Genomic DNA, 20,931 nt, shown 5'->3' with positions numbered 1-20,931 from the left:
CTCAGAAGAGGATATATTTGTACTGTGGTAAGCATTTACTTCTAAACCACTGGTTCTTTCCCAGTTGAGGGAACAAAACCATAAATAAAAACACAACCAAGATTGATATGCAAGTGTCTAATAGCGACCCAGTTTATTGGCAACAAAATATTGCAATCGCGATAGTTCCTCCAAACCATTTATCCAGCGAACCACAAGTTAGGAAAACTTCCCCGAAGGCACATTTTAACAAGGCTTTTACACGGTTTTCACATATAATCATACATCATAATGCATCATTATCTCATAGAATGCATACATCAAGAGAGGTCAAAGGTCAAGGGGCAAAAAGTGCCCTCCCTGCTTTGTTATCTTCTTCACTTCATTTATCTTGGGCACCCCCAGACTCTGAACCCTCAAAATCACACTTCACTTATCATCTGTCTTCCTTGACAACCAGACCTCCAAATTAAACCATTCATTGATACATAACCTCTATATAGAAAATAAATGCATTTTCTATAAGAAATATAATTCTACTGAATGGCTAAAGTGGTTTTTAACCCCCCCCCTTGATTATAGCCTATCCTATGACTAATCAGTACATAGTTCTTACTCATGCTATCCTTTGTAGGACAGTATACAATTTCCCCATTCTGCCCTGTGGCCCCAACCTGTGTTTCAGAGCACAAACTGAAATGTTAAAATCTGAAAACCAGAGAGAAAAAATAGTGAGCACAAGCCATTTCTGTATAGACAATGTTAACTGTAAGATTCTATGGCTCAGTGGTTGCTAAAGTGGGTGGCACCGCCTCCTGGGAGGGAGGGCTGGAGGTGTAAATGACTATCAGACTTTGAAAAGTTAGTATCACTTGATCAAGTTAATCAGTTTTGCTTAATTAATTAAACTGAATAGTTTTAACTGGATTTTGAATAAATGTGCAATTAATTGTAACTTATTTTTATTAGGGTAGAGGACACTGGGAATGAGTTGATGGAATCAAGGGGGCAGCAGTTGGACAAAGTTTTGAGATTCACTGCTGTAGCTCATAAGCATATCTTCACCACTCAAATGTTGCCTGTGATGCCTGAATAGTATGAATGGCCAACTCACCAAGTAGATTGTGGCAGGTGTCTTAATGCACATTACAATGCAAGGCAGGAATAATAATAATAAAAAAATCACTCCTCATTTTCATCAACAGCACCAAACAAATCCTAAACAAAATATTCCTAAACATAACTTCAAACCTCTGCCTCATCTATATTCATACATATTCTTTCCTTCTTTCAACAATCCTTATTATGGTGATGAAAGAATGGTTAAGTATGTTTAGTGGTAAGTAATGCACATTTTGAATATCTGCTGCCAGAGAGATTCTATTGGCTCCTTTGCAACATGCCAGTGTTGGATTATTACCGCATAGATCCGCAAATGCAGCACTGGCAGCTACTGTTGTGTACACATGTCATCTCTAGTCCTGTGAATACCCCACCTAGCGCACCACTGATGGAGAAGCGATGATGGCAGTGGTGGCAGATTCCAGAGAGATTTCCCTGAAACCTCACAAGATCTCAACTGGGCCTTCTGTTTTCATTGCCACTTTGTGGGCACTGCCATGCAACCCAGGTATTGAAGGCAGTAGTGGTGGCATTGTCCCATTTTGCAGCAGGCAGTGTAATGGGATGCCCTGCCCCACAACAAGCATGTGTGGGTGGTATGGTAATAAGTGGAGTAAAGAAGATAAAGTAAGTGCTGAAGGATAGATTGTAGTGCATGTAAATGATATGTCACCTTCCCCGCTTTCTATATCAGAGCAAAAACATCCCAGAGTCCACCTATGATGAAGAAAACTTGATTCAGTGTATTTCTGAGCTCTTTGTAGCAGGGTCGGACACAACCACGGTTTCTCTGAAATGGGCGCTTCTTCTCCTGGCAAGTCATCCAGATATCCAAGGTGAGAGAGAGAGACTGGTGCAATGGGAGCGAGGGCTTCTCTTGATCACTAGGGTGGACTTTAATTCTTTACAGGTTTCATACACATCTAAGGAAATAATAATAATAATAATAATAATAATAATAATAATAATAATATTATTTATATCCCGCCCTCCCCGGCCAGAACCGGGCTCAGGGCGGCTAACATCAAAATATATAATACACAACCATATGTCAGGAGTGCTCTGATGGTGTTTCCTGCTTGGCAGGGGGTTGGACTCGATGGCCCTTGTGGTCTCTTCTAACTCTATGATTCTATGATTCTATGATTCTATAATACATTAAAACATAAATTCAGCAATCAACTGAAATAAAGCTTAAAATCGGATTAAAATTAAAATAAACTCAGATGGCTACCCACAAATTATAACTATAGGGTTGGGAACCTTAAGTACTCACCAGGCCCAGCTATTTGTATAAGCCGGTGAGAAGAGATAGAGAGGGCACTTATATGCAGAGTATTGTAAAAGGAGGGGGGTCAGGTCAGACTGTGCCCCTACCAAAGGCCCTGCGGAACAGCTCTGTCTTGCAGGCCCTGCGGAAAGATGTCAAGTCCCGCAGGGCCCTGGTCTCTTGTGACAGTGCGTTCCACCAGCCTGGGGCCAGGGCCGAAAAGGCCCTGGCTCTGGTCGATAGGCCCTTTCCACACTGTCCGTAGGCAAACATTAAGCAAGCAACTTTGTTATATGGTTTTAGATGCTGGTTAAAACGTTTCATTTCAGCAACCTATATGGGCACATAATTCAGTTACATAATCTTGTCTCTGAATCCTGTTGAATTAATCTCTATATTATTAATAATTATGTCATGTTCGATGCATACATCTTAGAGATTTTATTTTTGATTCAGCAGTTTATAAAGGGCAATATTCAATGCACTTGTTCCATCAGCATAAGGATTTTTTGTTGCACAATTAAAGTGCTTCCCCTGGGACTGGTCTGGAATATGCAGCTGGTGCAGAATGCTTTGGCCAGGTTGTTGAATGAATAGCATACACCTCTGCTGAGGTAGCTGATGAGCTACCAGGCCATGTTCAAGGTCTTATTCTTAAGCTATTAAGCCGTGAACAACTTGGGACTAGGTTAACAGAATGAGATTCTGTAAGGTCACTTACACTTATTACAGAATGCAATCAAGTGGTGTCCCAAAAATGAGCATTTCTATTCTTGTTCCTGGGTTGTGGAATGCTCTTCCCTCTGCCATATGTGAATCATATGCGTGGTTTTGTTCTGTTTCTGTATTTCACATAACATACACTGCTAAAAGATGTTTAAATTATTAAGCATTTTAGAAATACATTTTAAATAAATACATACATGCAAGCAAGGCCTCCTTAAAACCAATGTTCATGCTGTGTACAGTGGTACCTCTGGTTACGTACTTAATTCGTTCCGGAGGTCCGTTCTTAACCTGAAGCACCACTTTAGCTAATAGGGCCTCCTGCTACCACTGCACTACCACTGCACAATTTCTGATCTCATCCTGAAGCAAAGTTCTTAACCCGAGGTAATATTTCTGGGTTAGTGGAGTCTGTAACCTGAAGTGTATGTAACCTGAAGCGTATGTAACCCGAGCTACCACTGTACAAGGATTTCAAGGGAAGAGCATGGGACATTGGTGACAGGTCTCCTCTCCTTTCCTCAGACCTGCTCCTTGCTCCTTTGTTTCTGCCCCATGTTTACACACATACATTACTGCTTTCCAATTTTATACCATTTTATTCCATGAGGAGGGATATGAATGAGGAGAGAGAGGAAAGGAGTAGAAAAAGGAGTAGGGAAGGCAATTTGAAGCTTGGCAAGCAGCATGGTCAAAGGAAGGAAGGAAGAGAAAGATGCATAAAGAGGTTAATTGCTTTTGCCAGGGGTGTAGTGGTCAATCCAAAAGTCCAGGCTCCCTTCATGACAACCCCCAAGCCATGCCCCTTCTACAACCCTGCAACAAATATGAAATATTGATCAATGCACAGATTATGACTTCAATAAGAAGCCACCATTTTTCTTCTCGCTCACCCTGTCTATCCTTGGTGCTGCTTTGCATAACACCCAGCCTGGAAGAGTTCTGGTGGACTCCCTCCCTCCCTCCCTCCCTCCCTCCCTCCCTGTTGGGTTGGAATAAACGACAGACGAGTAGCAGGTGTCATCTGGGAGGCATCCTCTCGACCATGTCTCGAGGAGTCTCTTTTATTGAATATTACAGCATTGCCACATATGTGCTTGTTGCTGATTGTTCAACACAAATACAATACAAGGGTTGCATATAGGCATTAATCATCAATAGACCAAAGGCTGGGAAAGGGAACACAGAATTGGGCAGGCGTCAAAACCTCCTTGTTAAACTATTACTAGTGATTAATATAGCAAGACTTGTTCCGTAGATGTGGTCAGCCATGTATTAAGAACAGGTCAGAATGCCATGTTTGTATGAACTAAATGTGAACTGAACATCCTAGGAATATTTCAGCTTGGAGCGGTTTGTGCAGAAACATGTGCAGAGACAAATACTTTCCTTCACCTCCCAACATTTTGTTTGGGACTTTGGAATCTTTTAAAATATAAATGTCAGTTTAACACGTAGCCAGTATAACCCACTTTTTCATCTTCTTAGATGAGTGGGTGATTTTCTCTTTGAGAAATTCATCATTATTCGGCATGCAGAGGGCTGGCCAAGAGGTCCGCAGCAGACATCACCATTGCCCCTGTTGTGAAATAATTGCCTGAGCCTCATCTCTGCATCTTCATGCTCCACTGCATGACTGAGATCAGGCGAGGAAAGGAGATTTAGTGAAACAAAGTAGGAAATATTGTGGGGTGGAGGATATGTTTGTTTGTTTTTAAGTGTAAAACAGACAGCCTTGGATCATAGCCCTTCAGCCAGCTCTAGTAACCAGAAACAGCTGAGAGGAGATTCACTTTCCCCTTTTTCACCCCTGGGATCTAGAGTGGGGAAGAACCATGTACATTGACATGAGCTCCTTGGAGGAAAAGGTGGGCTATAAATGTAAGAAACGGGGACTCATTCACAAAATCTATGCAATAAATTCATGGGAAATAAATGTCCATCTTTTAAAAAATGCAATATTCAAAATAAATCTTATGTTTCCATCATTCTCTTCAGATAAAGTCCACAAGGAGATAGAAGATGTCATAGGTTCTGCTCACTCAATCTGCTATCAAGATAAGAAGAAACTGCCCTACACCAATGCTGTGATTCATGAAATGCAGCGCTTTAAATATGCCTTTCTTTTTGGGGTTAACAGGCAATGCACAAAGGATGTGAAGATTCATGGTTTTCTCATTCCCAAGGTACAGAAGATTAAGATGACTGCACTTACGTATCCCAAGAGCAAAGAGCAGCAGAAGGTTGCATACTGAGAGATGCAGGCAGCCATGCAGAAACTTTCTGTGTAGTCTAAAACTTGAAGGGCAAGAAAGACAAACAAGAGCAGGAGCTCCACCTGCAGACATCGGGCATGTGGGGCAGGGAAGGAACATGCAGTGGCCAGAAGTCTCAGCCTGGCTGTGAGCTTTCCTTTTAAAATGGGGGGGGGGCACCCTGTGTTCCTGTCTGTACAGAAATATTTTTTAAGGGGGGAAGGTGGAGTGAATATGGCTACTGGTAAATGTGTACAGAGACACACAGACACACACAGACACACACACACACACACACACACACACACAAATAAAGCCCCAAGTTTGGATTCAGTCTGAACTCTGAAAAATTTAGTTCTGGGATTTGTCGTTGTTTAGTCATTTAGTCATGTCTGACTCTTAGTGACCCCATGGACCAGAGCACGCCAGGCACTCCTGTTTTCCACTGCCTCCTGCAGTTTCGTCAAATTCATGTTGGTAGCTTCTATAACACTGTCCAACCAGCTCGTCCTCTGTCGTCCCCTTCTCCTTGGGCCCTCCATCTTTCCTAGCATCAGGGTCTTTTCCAAGGAGTCTTCTCTTCTCATGAGGTGGCCAAAGTATTGGAGCCTCAGCTTCAGGATCTGTCCTTCCAGTGAGCACCCAGGACTGATTTCCTTAAGAATGGATAGGTTTGATCTTTTTGCAGTCCATTAAGTCTCCTCCAGCACCAGAATTCAAAAGTATCCATTCTTCGGCAATCAGCCTTCTTTATGGTCCAGCTCTCACTTCCATACATCACTACTGGGAAAACCATAGCTTTAACTATATGGACCTTTGTTGGCAAGGTGATGTCTCTGCTTTTTAAGATGCTGTCTAGGTTTGTCATTGCTTTTCTCCCAAGAAGCAGGCATCTTTTAATTTTGTGACTCCTGTCACTATCTGCAGTAATCATGGAGCCCAAGAAATGTATTTATCTGAGTGCATTCTGATTCAATTGTTTCTTCTTTGCAGGGGACTGGTATTTTTCCTGATCTGCGCTCTGTTCTTCTTGATCCGACACGATGGGATACACCTGCAGAGTTCAACCCAAATCATTTTTTGGACAAAAATGGACAATTTGTGTACAGAGAAGAATATCTGCCATTTGGTGCAGGTAAATGCAGAAGTTCAAGCTATGTTGTGAATTGTAGCTGTGCTTGTTCAGCACTTCCAGGAAATGATATCAACAGCAGCAAAGGGCTAGAGGAGAAGTAGTGCACTTCTGGGAGGAGTGGCTCTGATGGTCGACAGGATGGGGGAAGGCAATGAAAAGTTTAGGGGATATCTTGGGTAGGCAGATATTCACCTATGGGGCCTCCATCACTGACAGTCTGGACCTCTGCAAACTTGCTACTCCCTTGCCCTGTCGCTGAGAGAGGCAACACTGCCAGGAACAGGATGCTGCTGCTCCCTGTCATGTTTCAAATTTTAAAGAACAAATGAATATTTTTGTCCCCTATGTGTCAGAATCTGGGCATTTTGTAAGGTGAGGTAAGCCTGGCAAGACAACTTACTCTATACTCGTATTCACGTCATGCTTTGATTAGACTTAACCAGCCTCATATAACCCACACTTATGTCCTATTGTATTTGTAGATAGTGTTGCACACCACCTTTATTTTATGAGTGGGTGGTATAGTTTTTTTTTTAAAAAAATAAAATTTTAGAAAGTTTAGACAGCATTCCTATGTGCACTTCTCAGAGAACTCCCTCCTGAAATAATGGGGATTTACTTCTGGGTCGATATACATTGGATCTAAATGTTAGTGTTGGATTTCATAGTATAATCATTCTCATACTACACATGGAATCATTTAGTATTCTAAGACTTCTTTGATGAAACAGTTGAAAAGCAAAGTAACATGGCTAATATAGGCACCTTAGAGGTAGTTAGTTTCTCCCCCTTTTTCTGAAAGAAAACAAGTGTTCTTATACTGAGGACTCAGCAACACAGCTGCAAATATTACATTTTAATTGCTTTTCAAGTGCATTATACAAATGTGAACTCTATGGTGCTGATGAGCTAATGGCAAATTCCATATATATATTAAAACATTTTAAAGCATTTTTACAGCACACACACACACACACACACACACACACACACACACTCTCGGCCTGAGTTGTGTGGTTTCTCCTCTGACTGCCAGGGGTTCTGCAAGGTCTCAGGTAGAGGCTGTGTCTCAGTCCTTGCAACTGAAGGCTCTAGGAGTTTTATAGCTGCGAAGTAATTGACACTGAAATGTAAATTATTGGACTTCCGGGTTAGCGCGATCGGCTAATGGCGGATTCCCTCTGAGCTCCGGAGGGAATCTGCTCAACGGGGGCTGGGTCTTGCCGTGCCAGCGACACGGGGACCCTTTAAAACCGCGGGCGCGAATGCCCGGGGACGTGGTGACTCGGCGGGCACCGCTAGCGCCCTCCCGACCCGCGAAGGAGCCTTTTTAAAGGCTACGGAACGGGTGCCGGGGAGCGGCGTGGTGCTGTGAGTCCTCTGCTTCCCCCGCTGAGTGAAGCCGCATGCCATTTGCCGGACAGCGCTGACTTCTTCCATCTAAAATTCGGACTTAAATTTAAGAACAACAACCCGTGAGTAATTTGGAACCGAACTTTTTAAATTATCTTGTTTACGGATTTGGCACGAGCGGGGGGAGGTGAAAAGAGGAAGTCCGCCTCACCCCCATTGTAAACAGTCTAACAGCAAGGATCTGCCAACTAAGGTTGTGAGAAGAGCCGTCGGTCACCTTTGGTGATTGGATAAAAGATATTAATTCCACGTACTTTAAAAGATCAAGTTATCGTGCTGGAGGGCAAGAGCTTATCTGTTTTGATTAAGTACTACTTTTCTAGAGACCGGGAGTAACTCGTGAAAGAGCCTGTGGTGGATTTACAGGAAGCCTTTGACAGCTGTCAGATTAGCTGTCAAAGTCCGGAAAAAAACTGAAAGTTTTAACTTTAGCCGGTTATTTTGATATAAAGTAACTAAAAGCAAAGGAAGATTGATACAAACAACATTGACTTTTGGGTCGGAAGTGAAAGGAATACTAAGTAACAAGAATCCCTCTAGAGGGGATTCACGGACACTACAAGATGGAAATATGTCGGGAAATACGAGCAGAGCTGCAAGAGCTGGTCGTTCTCATGAGAAATCTGCAAGAGATGTATGAGCAAGGTCATGTTTGGTCTACAAGCCCTTCAAAGTCGAAACCAACAGAAAATATAGCTACTGAGATGGAAAAGGGCTTGATACTCAAAACATGGGCAGCTGGACAAGAAATGAAACTAAAGAAAGATGAGGAGGAAAAGACACTTGTTAAACAAGGGACGGCCGAAGTGATACAGAAGACAAATGAGAGCCGAGGATTTATTAAGATGATTTCAAACCCGACTAGAGTGAAAGCTGGACTAGCTGGGATGTATGAACTTAAGAAACAAAGATGGAGCTTCACATTTAAACAACTTGACTTGGTTGAAAAAATCACTGACAGTATTGAGAAAGTATTTTTTCGAGTTTGGGTATTTAATATAAAAGATTTCCAAAGAAGCCGGCTGAGAGGGACTGAAGGGGACTTGAGAGCCTCGGACGTAAGGGCACCGGGCTAAAAAGATAGACTTACGGATTTAGGTTTGGGGTTGAAACCGGGGATGGAAAAGGAGGGTTTGGGAGCCCGAAGGGGGCCTGATTTTCACTATGTAGTGTAAAAATCCTTTTTTCTTTTTTTCCACGTCATTTATTAGTATTAAAATGGGGAATTCGTGGATGGGAACCAGGGACAACCTTAGGAAAAGTATTTTTACTTTTTTGATTTCTTTTGTTCTCTCATCTCTTTTATGTATGAATAAGGTATATAGCTTAAGTGTCATTGATTAGATCGAAGTAAATATAACACTGAAATAATGGCTAAAATATGTGATGATATTAAGGTAAAAACTTGCTGAACAAATATGGGAAGTGGAATACAAGAAGGGGGGGCGTGGGGAAGTCCAGAAAAGAAGTTATTGAAAATGGGATCTAAAAGGTGGAATCTTTTTTTTCTTTTTTTCTTCTTTCATTTTTCTTTTTCGTTTTTACTCTGTCTATTTTGGCTTCTTGGATGTATGTATTTTTGCTATTTGTATCTTTTAGAAATGATAATAAATATTATTTAAAAAATGAAATGTAAATTATTACTCAGTTGCTGACTTTCCCATGTCTCCTCTTCAGGGGCTCGCATTTGTTTGGGAATGCAGCTGGCAAAGATCGAAATCTTCATCTTCCTGACCAGCCTGCTGAGAACATTCAGCTTCCAGCTGCCAGAAGGAGTGAAAGAACTCAATCAAGAGCCTTTACTAGGGGCTACAACACATCCCCATCCTTATAAACTCTGTGCTATTCCCCGTGGCAATGCAAACCTCTGATTTTGTTTAAAAGCACCATTTTCCTCTCAGTATCCCTTTAGTCCTACTTTACTCAAACTTTTGTCATTGCTTAAAATAGACACTTTTTTCCTTTTAGTGTAAAACCCATCTCACAATATTCAAACCGGATGGCAGCATGCTGTTGGCCATGTGAAGGTGTCAGTTGCTTGCACATTTATTTTTGCCGTTGCTTGATAAGAGTAGAAAAGCATAAGAGGAACTCTGCTGGACCAGGCAAGAAAGGCCCTGTCTAGTCCTCCAGATGTCTGTGGGAAGCCTCCAAACAGGAAACTGAACACAGCAGCACTCTCCTCACTTACAGTTTCCAGAAAGTGATATCCATAGCCACAGCGTAGGCAGAACACAGCCCTTGTGGTTTGTACCCATTGATAGCTTTACCCTCCATGAACCTATCTGATTCTTTTTCTGAGCCATCCAAGTTGATTGGAATCACTACATCTTCTGGGAGCAAATTCCATAGTTTAATGCTGCAGAAATGATGTATTGGTCCGAAGGGAAGCCATTCCCAAATTTTGTCTGCACACCTAAAATGAGATCTCTGTAACCATGACTCCTCTACCTACAGGTGTGTGATTGTAAGGCACAACCAAGTTTTATGCAAGCCAGATTTGAGGGTGGGCACTAGAGCATACATAGAATGCCCAGGGCAAACATGGTGTTTTCAATTCCATTTTCACTCAGTGCACTCTGTTTATGCTCAGAGATTTAGATAAATCTTTTTAAATGATTGTTTGGGAAGCAATTGGGTTGCTTGGTTTTTTGGGGGGAGGGTTAGGGTAAAAGATCATGCTCGTTCTGCTTGAGCAAGATTTTGGGCTTCTCTACCCTGGAGTATAATATGAATTTGAAGTTGTCAGTGCTGACATCTGCTGCAAAGAACTGTGATCTTGTGTCATTAACTCCAATACCAAAACACTTTCTAAGGGCTACTGACTCCTCCTTGACTGGGAAGTCAAGGAGGAGGAGGTTAAATCGGCCATGATTAAGTGGGGTCAAGACCATGGCCATACCACTGAGATGTTCCAATGGGAGAATCTTTGGCAGGTAAATTGGAAGTTTACTGCCTGCTGTTCCAGAAGAGAAAACCTGAAAAAAATGCTGTATTGCTGGTACTTGACGCTGCGTAAGCTTTCCAAAATGTACAGGAATTTGTTGTTGTTGTTTAGTCGTTTAGTCATGTCCGACTCTTCGTGACCCCATGGACCAGAGCACGCCAGGCACTTCTGTCCTCCACTGTTTCCTGCAGTTTGGTCAGACTCATGTTTGTAGCTTCAAGAACACTGTCCAACCATCTCGTCCTCTGTCGTCCCCTTCTCCTTGTGCCCTCCATCTTCCCCAACATCAGGGTCTTTTCCAGGGAGTCTTCTCTTCTCATGAGGTGGCCAAAGTCTTGGAGCCTCAGCTTCAGGATCTGTCCTTCCAGTGAGCACTCAGGGCTGATTTCCTTAAGAATGGAGAGGTTGGATCTTCTTGCAGTCCATGGGACTCTCAAGAGTCTCCTCCAGCACCATAATTCAGGAATACCTCAGATATTTGTTGGAGATGTGGGAAAGCAGGTGGCACTATGTTTCATATATGGTGGACTTGCAGGAATGTTAAAGGGTTCTGGAATGATATTCATCTAGAACTAAAAAAAATGTTCAATGTAAATTTCCCTAAAAAACCACAATCATTCCTACTGGGCATCACTGGTACTGATATTCCTAAGGATACAGTGGTACCTCAGGTTACATACGCTTCAGGTTACATATACTTCAGGATACAGACTCCGCTAACCCAGAAATATTACCTCAGGTTAAGTACTTTGCTTCAGGATGAGAACAGAAATCGTGCTCTGGCGGCGCGACAGCAGCAGGAGGCCCCATTAGCTAAAGTGGTGCTTCAGGTTAAGAACAGTTTCAGGTTAAGTACAGACCTCTGGAACGAATTAAGTACTTAACCTGAGGTACCACTGTATAAAAAAAGTTTTTTGTATGCAACCGCTGCCATGAGAGTGCTTTTTGCAACATATTGGAAAAACGACAAAATCCCTACTAGAACTGAATTGCTTTTGAAACTGAGAGAAATGCGGAGTTAGCTTCCCTCTCTGAAAGAAGTAGAGATAAGCTCAGACATAAGTTCATACTAGAATGGGATAATTTTAAGAAATATCTGAAAAGTAGCTGCTATAGTCTAAACATGGTGATAGCCTTTGAATGGTTTCTGTAATCAATGCTGGTTAAGGAAAAAGACTTTAATATAGCAACGATTGTGTTATGTTAACATATGAGAGTGCTGGAGGTGAAATAGTTAAACAGGTTAAACAGGTTACCCAATCGGAACCCAGGAGGGTGGAGTCAGAGGTACTATCAAACCAGCTCTGGGAGGGACAAAGAGGGGGAGTTCATTGGGAGTTGGGTGGTTGGAGTGGGAGTGAATTGGGATAGAGTCTGTGGGGAGGTTGAGTTAGTGTAGCGAAATAAGTTGAGTCAGGAACAGTTAGGAGCTAGGAAGACAAGTAAATATCTGAGAGCTGGTTTAGTGAGTGAGAGCAGGTAGTGGAAGTTGTAGGTCTGGATAGGCACCCCATGATTGTAACTGACTGAGACCGTTTATGAAAACACACGCTTGTTAAACTGCAATAAATAAACAGAAGTTTATGTTCCAATTTAACCTTGACTGGACTCAGTATTTTACCCGGTAGGGCCTGGGTGGTGGCAGCGAGAAATAAAGTGGTGGCACAGGGATCAATAGACGGCGAAACGTCCGGGGACCTTGTGTGATCACCACAGAAAAGTGGTGGCAGTGGTGGGATACGATTAGTCTAAGAACCTGTGAGGGGAAGCAATACACCTGGAGAGGGGAAGGGTAAAATCGGTGAAGTGATTACCTGGCCCGAGGGTGTGATTGAGGTAAACCCCAGATTGCCATGAGGCCGAGATCACAATAAGAGCAAGAGATCTCAAAAGACTGTTCTGGCAGAGGCTTAGGGTCAGGGTCAGTGGATGTAAGCTTGAAAGGTTAGTGTGATGGCCTGGGATTCGGACCCGGATGCTGAACCTGAGGGATCCCAGCCTGCACAGGATTCCCCGCTCTCCAGAACCAGCTGAGCTGGGGCTGGGGTGTTGGAGCCAGCCAGTCAAGTGGTGCTTAGCATAGCATAGAAAGAAGACACAATGAGGCAGTGAGTATTTTCATAATACTGGATGGCAGCTCCTTTCACCCTTTCTCCTCCGGCAGCTTTTTATTATCTCCTTTGTTCTCCCAGCCGCATGGCCGTTTTCCAAAGTCTCCTGTTACCTCATCCGGTCAAGGCTTGACACTCCCCTCTCCGTATAAGGTAATCATTGCCCAGAGGAATGTCAGGGGGCCCCTGCAGTATTTACAAGCCTCTGCCTTGGCTGGATGACTCCCACATGCCCTCTTTCTTTATTTTATTATATCGAGTGCGATAAGCGACTCTTGTAAGGGTGGGAGCGGGCCGCGGACTGGACAACCATGCAGTACACATAGAAATTAAGGAAGGAATACATTGAATACATCAACACAAAATAATGCAAATAACTACTATAATGATCACTAAAATTAATAAATGTCGAAGCCAACTTCCATCCAGAAGCCAAGAATATAAGAATTCTGATTCCAAGCTGCATGGTAGGCTTCCTTTGCTAGTTTTTAACCATGCACTCGTGTCACTCCTACAGCACTGAGATTGGTCACTGTATGTTCCTGTAAGAGAACAAGAGCTATTAAACATGAATTTCAATGTATATTGACAGTTTGGATATATGCCCCATGATTCTTTCCCCTCTCTAATTTGAAAACAAATGGGGGCAGGCTCATGGAGGGTCAATTGTACTGGAGGCCAAAAAGTTTGCTTAGGGGATATAATATTTGTAAATCGAAAAGATCCATTGACAGGCACACCATGAAGCATTATGCCTGAATGGCTGGCAAAAGGGGGCATGTGCATACATAACCAACATTTAGAAGCATGCAATAAACTAGTAAACTTAATCATATCTTGCACAAAAATATTATTCCTCCATATCTTATGATAATTTTCTCCCCTAAAAGTCTTATTCAACAAAGCTGTTCTTATAGTTCGAGAGTGGCTGAGCCGTGGATGCTGCCAGCCAGAGTAGGATTCTGACGACTGCGGCTTGCCAGCTGATAAGGTGAAATATGGTGGTTTCAACTGGACTGGGTCGTCTGCTTCTCTTCCTTGTATAACGGTGCAAGAAAGGATGGCAAGGCAAATGGTGAGGAAGGCAAACACTGCCAGATGCAGTTCGTGTGTAGCACCTCTAGGTGGCGCATGCAGAAAGGTTTCAATGCTTCATCCACAAAATGTTGACAAAGTGTAGGGGAGTTCCACATGCTGTGAGGCAGGACAACCCACTGATATCGCTGGGTGGGCTGCAAATTGTTATATACTGGCAATGTAAAAGCAAACTGTTCCTGTCTGCTGGGGCCAGTGGGATGAAGATGGTTCAATGTGGCCAAAAGTCAATTGTTCAGAAATAAGCTGTTCAGAAACGAGATGGTGCCATTGCTGCGGATTTTCCGTTTGGTGGAGGCCACTGTTCCCACACTGAGGTATCGGTGATCTTGGTTTGCCACGCTGGAAACGTTGTATCGGTGGCTACAGGCTGGTTTTTATTTTGCGCTGCCACCAGCAGATGAGCTGCTGTACCTACAGACTGACAAATGCGAAGCATAGCTGCTGTGTCTGTGGCAGGATTGTGTATTATTGGGCGCAACGCAACCTTACAATCCTCATTTGCATTCTCAAAGGCCAATTGTTTGATAATTATTTGTTTGGCTTCAGGATTTTCAATTTGTCTACTCACTGCTGTAATCAGCCTGTCCATAAAGGAAGAATATGATTCTCTAGGTTCTTGTCTGATTGAACCCCACCTAGACTGAATACTGGAGGGTTCCGGGATTTTCCTCATTGCTTGTTGAGCAGCAAGAGCAGTATCCCTCAATAAGATCTGCAGCAGTGTGGCTTGTACTGAGGCCTGAGCGAAGGGCCCACGCCCCATCATAGCGTCCATCACATCTGCGAGGGTAAGATTAGGATTATTCCCTCTTGCTTGTTGCAGTAAAGCAGGAGCATAAGCACGACAGGCGATTTCCCATTCATGGGCAAACAATACACCAGCTGATGGGGGTAAAACTGTACGTGCCAAAAGCTTGATGTCATCTGGAACCAATAGCTGGGCTAATGTGGCTTCCAAAAGAGCTTGTGTAAATGGAACTTGCAGTCCATTTGTCCTAACTGACAATTGAAGCTCTTTCAAGATTTTAAAGTCAAAAGGTTGGTGCTCGGCTTGAGTTCCTGCTGGAGCACCAGCAGGGGGCACGATAACAGGGAATGCCATGGTATCCTGTGATAAGGAACAGGCAAGTACTGCACATTGAAAGGGGGTAGCTTGTTCTGCCACTGAAAGAGCAGGGTCATTTCCAGCCAAACCACTGTATTTTTGCAGGATTGGGTCCTCTGGTGAGGCACTGTAATCTGGAGGTTTGGGGTCTGGGGCTGCTGGCAAAACAAGTGCTGGAACACATGGCTGAATTAAGGAAGTTGAAGGTTGTTTTGGCAATGCAGCCATGGAGATATTTTTTGGTGATAAAGAGCCCATAGCATAATGAATCTTGCACCATGCATTTAAAATTCGAACACCAAAACTGGGATGTCCATGAAAATGTGCTCCAATTTTATCCCATTGAGTTAGTTCCCATGTGCCCTCTGCTGGAAACCAAGGACAATGCTCATCAATGGCTAGAATGAGCTGTATCAAATCACCCTCAGGAACTTCCAATTTGTTGGAGGAGAGGAGAAATTGTAAGTCTTTTAAAAATTTCTGTTGCGGAGATGACAGGGAATTGCCCATATTTCTAAAATCAATATAATAGGGATCGACTCACCAGGGATCCGTAGATGAAATCAGCGCTGTGTAACCCTTTCCGGGCGCGATGAGTCGATGATCGAGAAGCCTCTTACAGTTTACTTTGAAGTTTGAAGTCAGCCTCCCACTGCTTCCTTTAGCCTTTGAAGTCCGTCTCAACTGCTTTCTTTAGTCAGCCTCTTTTCTTTTAAGTTTTCCTCTTCTTTTAATTGAGCCTCACACGGGGCACCACTTGTTGGAGCCAGCCAGTCAAGTGGTGCTTAGCATAGCATAGAAAGAAGACACAATGAGGCAGCGAGTATTTTCATAATACTGGATGGCAGCTCCTTTCAGCCTTTCTCCTCCGGCAGCTTTTTATTATCTCCTTTGTTCTCCCAGCCGCATGGCCGTTTTCCAAAGTCTCCTGTTACCTCATCCGGTCAAGGCTTGACACTCCCCTCTCCGTATAAGGTAATCATTGCCCAGAGGAATGTCAGGGGGCCCCTGCAGTATTTACAAGCCTCTGCCTTGGCTGGATGACTCCCACACTGGGGCATGAGCCTGAAGGGTCCTCACCTGTGCTTGGTCCTCAGGTGCAGGCATCAGCTGAGCCTGCTCTGGCTCCTGAGGTGATGGAGGACCCATTGCCTGCAAGTGCTCCACTCTCAGCCCTGTCAGAGGAAGCTGAGGTTGCCTCTGGGTCCAGTAACCCTTCAGCCTCTCCTGAGCTGCAGAGGCTCAGGGCAGAGAGGCGGAGGGAACTAAGTTTCTGCAGGAGGAGGGCTCGCCTCCAGGCCAGGAGATGCGAGTCACCAGAGGATCGGGGCCGCCCTATGCCTCGAGGCAGATAAAAGCTGGCCAGCCCTAGTCCCAAGTTGTAGGAGCAACATTGTTGGTTGCCAGTTCCTGCCTGAACCTTGTCCTGCCTGAGCTCTGACTTCACTTGGCTCCCTGCCCTGCATCCAGCTTCTGATACTACGGATTGCCTTCCTGTTGCACCTTTGACTATGGACCGGACTTGGACCTCGCCTCTCGGGTAACCCACGGGACCAGCACAGTTCGAGGCAAAAACCTAAAGCTATACTTTGGGGACCAGGGTCTTGAAAAGCCAAGCCAGGAGGAACAGGGTTGAGAGTAAAATTCTCTTATTTAATTAATTAGTGAGAATACTGACTCACACATGATGCCCCCCAAGAAGACCAAGCAGCCCGTGAGAGAAAACCCATACGAAATCTCTGGAGAAGAAAATGGGAATCCCCAGGGGGAGGAAATGAGAATAGAAGAGATGACTAAAACCCCACCTGAAGTAGAAGTTCCACAGTTCTCAGAGCATGTTGAAAAGTGGAAATTAGAACAAGAATATAACTTGAAATTGGAGCCTGAGAAAAATAGAACTGAACAAGAACTGAAAAAAGAAAAACTGAGGGCTGAGCAGGAAAGGAACAGCAGCGGTTTCAGTTAGAGATGAGACGGTTGGAATTAACGGTTTTGGAAAATCGAAATAATAGTAGTAACACCGATGGGCAGAATCAAATGAAGATAGATTTAAAATGCTTTCCTGAGTTTAGAGATAAGGATAGCCCAGAAGCATTTTTAGTATCCTTCGAGAGAGCCTGTCATGATATTCAAGTGAGAGAGTTAGATAAAATGGTGATCTTGAGAGCTAGAATAAGTGGCCCTCTAGCCGAAATATACACACAAATGACTTGTACAAGCAGTTAATATACACCCGCTTTGGGATTACCTCAGAGCAGTTGAGAAATTTTTTTAGAAGTGTGACAAAGGTGAGGGAGGAAACCTTGGTGCAAAGATAAAAACTTACCTCACAAGATGGTTAGAGCAAGAGAATGCAGACATGGTACCTATGATTAGGGAAGTGATAGCATTGGAGCAATTTTACAACACAATAAATGGCCAATTGAAATATCTGATAAAAGAAAGGAACCCCAAGACAATAGAGGAAGCATCTGGTTTAGCCGATAAAATAAATGAAATCAGAGACCACGGATTTGATGGGCCAAAATTTGGTGGGAGATATTGGGAAACAAACAAGAATAAATTTCAGCAAACCAAAGGAAAGATTACCTCAGAAACCGATAAGAGAAGCAGCCCATCATCAGAAAGCCCACATGAGAAGGCACACACCCATACGAAGTTTACTGAGGGAAAAGTTAATAAAACAAGTTATGCAGGACCCAAAGACATTTCATGCTGGAGATGTGGAAAATTAGGTCATAAAAGTTTTGATTGTAAAACAGGAAAAGAAACGTCCATTTGTAGCACCACACAAAAACAGACATATTGTATCTGGCCTGTGGAGCAGGGCCAGACTAGTCAGGTTGTCAAGGGAACCAGCTAGGCCCGACCCTGCTGAAGTAGTAGATGCCAAAGTCCTGCACTGTTATGCGATTCAACAAGATAATCTCTTGTTAAAGAAAGCTGGAGAGTATATCTGGATAGACAGAAAAAGATATCTTGGGTTAAAGGACATGGGTTCACAAGTCACTATAGTCCACCCGGAGATAATCAGGGCTGAAGCCATAATTCCAGGAAAATTAATAAAATTAAAAGGCATTTCGAAACAAGCAGAGATCCTAAAGGTGGCGGAAATAGATGTCAGGTTCAAAAACTGGGCAGGGAAGTGGCAGGTAGCCCTTTCAGAAGAAATTCCCACCCCTGTGCTCATTGGTTGGGACATTTTAGAACATGTGCAGAGTACTTTCATAGTTACCAGAGCAAAAGGGATCCTACAGTCACCTAATCCTGAGGGGGTGGATACAGTAGCAGAGGCAAACAATGCTGAACGACAGCAAGGGGATAATCTGTGTGAGGAAAGAAAAGAGAGCTTTTTGTTTCCTTTGACTAAAAGTCAAACCCCAACTTTTGCCAAAAAGCAAAAAGAAGATACTGAGTTACAAATGTACTTTGAGGCAGCCGATTTGGAGAGGCCGTTAACTCCTGAGTGTCCAGAACGTTTTTGTTTGAGCAAGGACCTTTTATATCGAGAAGTCCTTCCCCACCATCTTGGGGGGGGGGGGCGGGTGAAGAAGTGAGAAGACAGTTAGTAATCCCACATGAATACCGGGGCAAAATCCTGCAGCACTCTCACAATAGTGTATTTGGAGCGAATATGGGGATCACACATACAAAACGGAGAGTTGCTCAAAATTTGTACTGGCCAGGCATGGGGAAACAAATAAAATAATACTGTCAAGCCTGTGACATATGTCAGAGAAGAGGCAAGGCAAATATGTCAGAGAAGAGTCAGGGCAAAACAAAAGCCAAATTGTGCCCCTTGCCTATCATATCAACCCCTTTTCAACGGTTAGGGCTGGACCTGATAGGGCCATTGCCTAGAGCCAGCAGGCAGGGAAACAGATACATCCTCACCATAGTGGATTACGCAACCAAATATCCAGAAGCCATTCCGTTGTGAAACTTTGAAACAGAAATGGTGGCAAGCGCTTTAATTAACTATATGGGTAGATTGGGCTTTGCCAGTGAAATAGTCACTGACTTGGCTTCTTCTTTCACATCAAGACTAATGAAAAGGCTATGGGAAGTGTGTGGTATTAAGCATTTAACATCAACACCTTACCACCCTGAAACTAATGGATTAGTTGAAAGATTTAATGGAACCCTAATGAGAATGATTAAAACCTATATCGCAGAAAATCCCGATTGGGATGACAAGATACAACCACTACTGTATGCATATAGGGATGTACCCCAAGAAAGCACCGGGTTTAGTCCATTTGAATTATTGCTGGGACATAAAGTAAAAGGGCCCCAGGACTTACTTTGCATTAATTGGGAAGAACAGCGAGATCAAGATCCAGAATCTGTAGTGGAATATTTATTTAATTTGCAGAATACCTTAAAGGGATCCCTAGAGTTAGTGGGGGGGGGGGATTTAAAAAGTGCCCAAACCAAGCAAGAAAACTGGTATGACAAGAAGGCCCGGGTAAGGTCATTTGCACCTGAGAGTGAAGTGTTGCTGCTGAGACCAATTAAAGGGAACAAACTACAATTAGCTTGGGAAGGACCATATACAATAACAGCCAAAATGAATGAAGTAAATTATGTGATCCAGCAAGGAGAGGAAGGGCGGAAAGTGGTGCATGTAAATATGATCAAACCTTATTTTGGAACAGAAAACTGGGCACTGTATGCCCTACCAGAGGATCCAGGTGAACCAGACATACCATGCCGGGGGCACAAGAGAGAGTCCCAGAGTAGTTTAAAGGGCATAAAATTGGCTCCAACTTTAACCCTTAAACAGATCTTGCAGGAATATGAATCCTTATTCTGTAATATTCCAGGAGTGGCCAAGGGTGTGGAACATCAGATAGACACAGGGGAAGCCAAACCCATTGCTGTGAACCCCTACCATATAACAGGAGGGTATGTGGAGAAGGTTGACAATGAGGTGCGGGACATGTTAAAAGCGGGAATTATTGCACCTTCAGAAAGCCCTTGGGCAGCCCCTATAGTGCTATTGGACAAGACCGATGGACTGGTATGCTTTTGTTTGGATTTCAGAAAACTGAACCATGTCACCAAAGCAGATGCGTATCCCATGCCACGATTGGACAATCTGATAGAGACCATTGGGTGATGCCATTACATCACGTATTTAGATTTAACCAAAGGATATTATCAGGTCAAAATGAATCTGAGGGACCAAGAGAAGACAGCATTTAGAAGTCCCTTAGGGCTCTATGAGTTCAAAGTTATGGCATTTGGGTTAAAAAATGTGCCCACCACGTTCCAAAGATTAGTGGACAAGATTCTAAATGGACTGAGCAGATGCACAGTCGCCTATTTAAATGATATTGCAGTGTTCAGTGTGACCTGGGAGGGGCATAAAGTACATTTAAGACTAGTTTTACAGCGACTTAAGGAGGCAGGGTTGACTATCACAGTGAACAAATGCCAGATAGGTGGTGCGACTATACAGTATCTAGGACATATGGTCGGAGGAGGGGTAATTAAACCAGTAGAGGCAAAGGTTGAAGCCATTTCCACCTGGCCTATCCCTACTTCCAAACGGAAAGTACGCGCTTTCTTAGGACTAGCAGGGTACTATAGGAAGTTTATTCCAAACTTCAGTGAACTAGCAGTGCCATTATCTGACCTTACGCGCAAGAAGGAGCCAGACCAAGTCAAGTGGACATCAGCCTGTCAGCAGTTCTTCAGCGCATTGAAAGGAGCCTTGATGTCAGGACCTGTTCTTGCAGTGCCAGACTACAATCAAGAATTCACT

The 20,931-nt window shown here is 43.5% G+C and overlaps 1 protein-coding gene and 2 long non-coding RNA genes across 7 annotated transcripts in view; 2 read left to right on the top strand and 1 right to left on the bottom strand.

Moving 5' to 3' along the window:
- The window catches only part of LOC309342207 (cytochrome P450 2J5-like), a 64,157-nt gene that overhangs the window by 8,354 nt on the left and 34,872 nt on the right, over positions 1-20,931 (top strand). For 4 of the 5 annotated variants that reach the window (XM_081862596.1, XM_081862600.1, XM_081862601.1 and 1 more), the window contains 4 exons: positions 1,796-1,937; positions 5,096-5,283; positions 6,346-6,487; positions 9,578-9,800. The exons of the other annotated variant lie outside the window; for it this stretch is intronic. In XM_081862596.1, the coding sequence (XP_081718722.1) occupies positions 1,796-1,937; positions 5,096-5,283; positions 6,346-6,487; positions 9,578-9,771 (666 nt within the window). In that variant the 3' untranslated portion in view covers positions 9,772-9,800. Of the gene's footprint in view, positions 1-1,795; positions 1,938-5,095; positions 5,284-6,345; positions 6,488-9,577; positions 9,801-20,931 lie in introns of those variants that run through there. 5 annotated transcript variants of the gene reach the window in all.
- Positions 1,921-5,026, bottom strand: LOC309342366. Its single transcript, XR_014156729.1, has 3 exons — positions 4,493-5,026; positions 3,093-4,059; positions 1,921-2,024 (listed from the first exon to the last, which is right to left on the bottom strand). It is a non-coding gene; the product is annotated as an uncharacterized lncRNA (long non-coding RNA).
- On the top strand, positions 17,534-19,365 carry LOC309342368. The gene is made up of 2 exons (XR_014156731.1): positions 17,534-18,892; positions 18,923-19,365. It is a non-coding gene; the product is annotated as an uncharacterized lncRNA (long non-coding RNA).

This window comes from Podarcis erhardii (assembly GCF_964252035.2).
Source record: "Podarcis erhardii genome assembly, chromosome: 5".
NCBI classification, from domain to species: domain Eukaryota; kingdom Metazoa; phylum Chordata; class Lepidosauria; order Squamata; family Lacertidae; genus Podarcis; species Podarcis erhardii.
The sequence above is the reverse complement of the archived record's forward strand: the minus strand, read 5'-3'. Positions and strand labels throughout refer to the sequence as shown.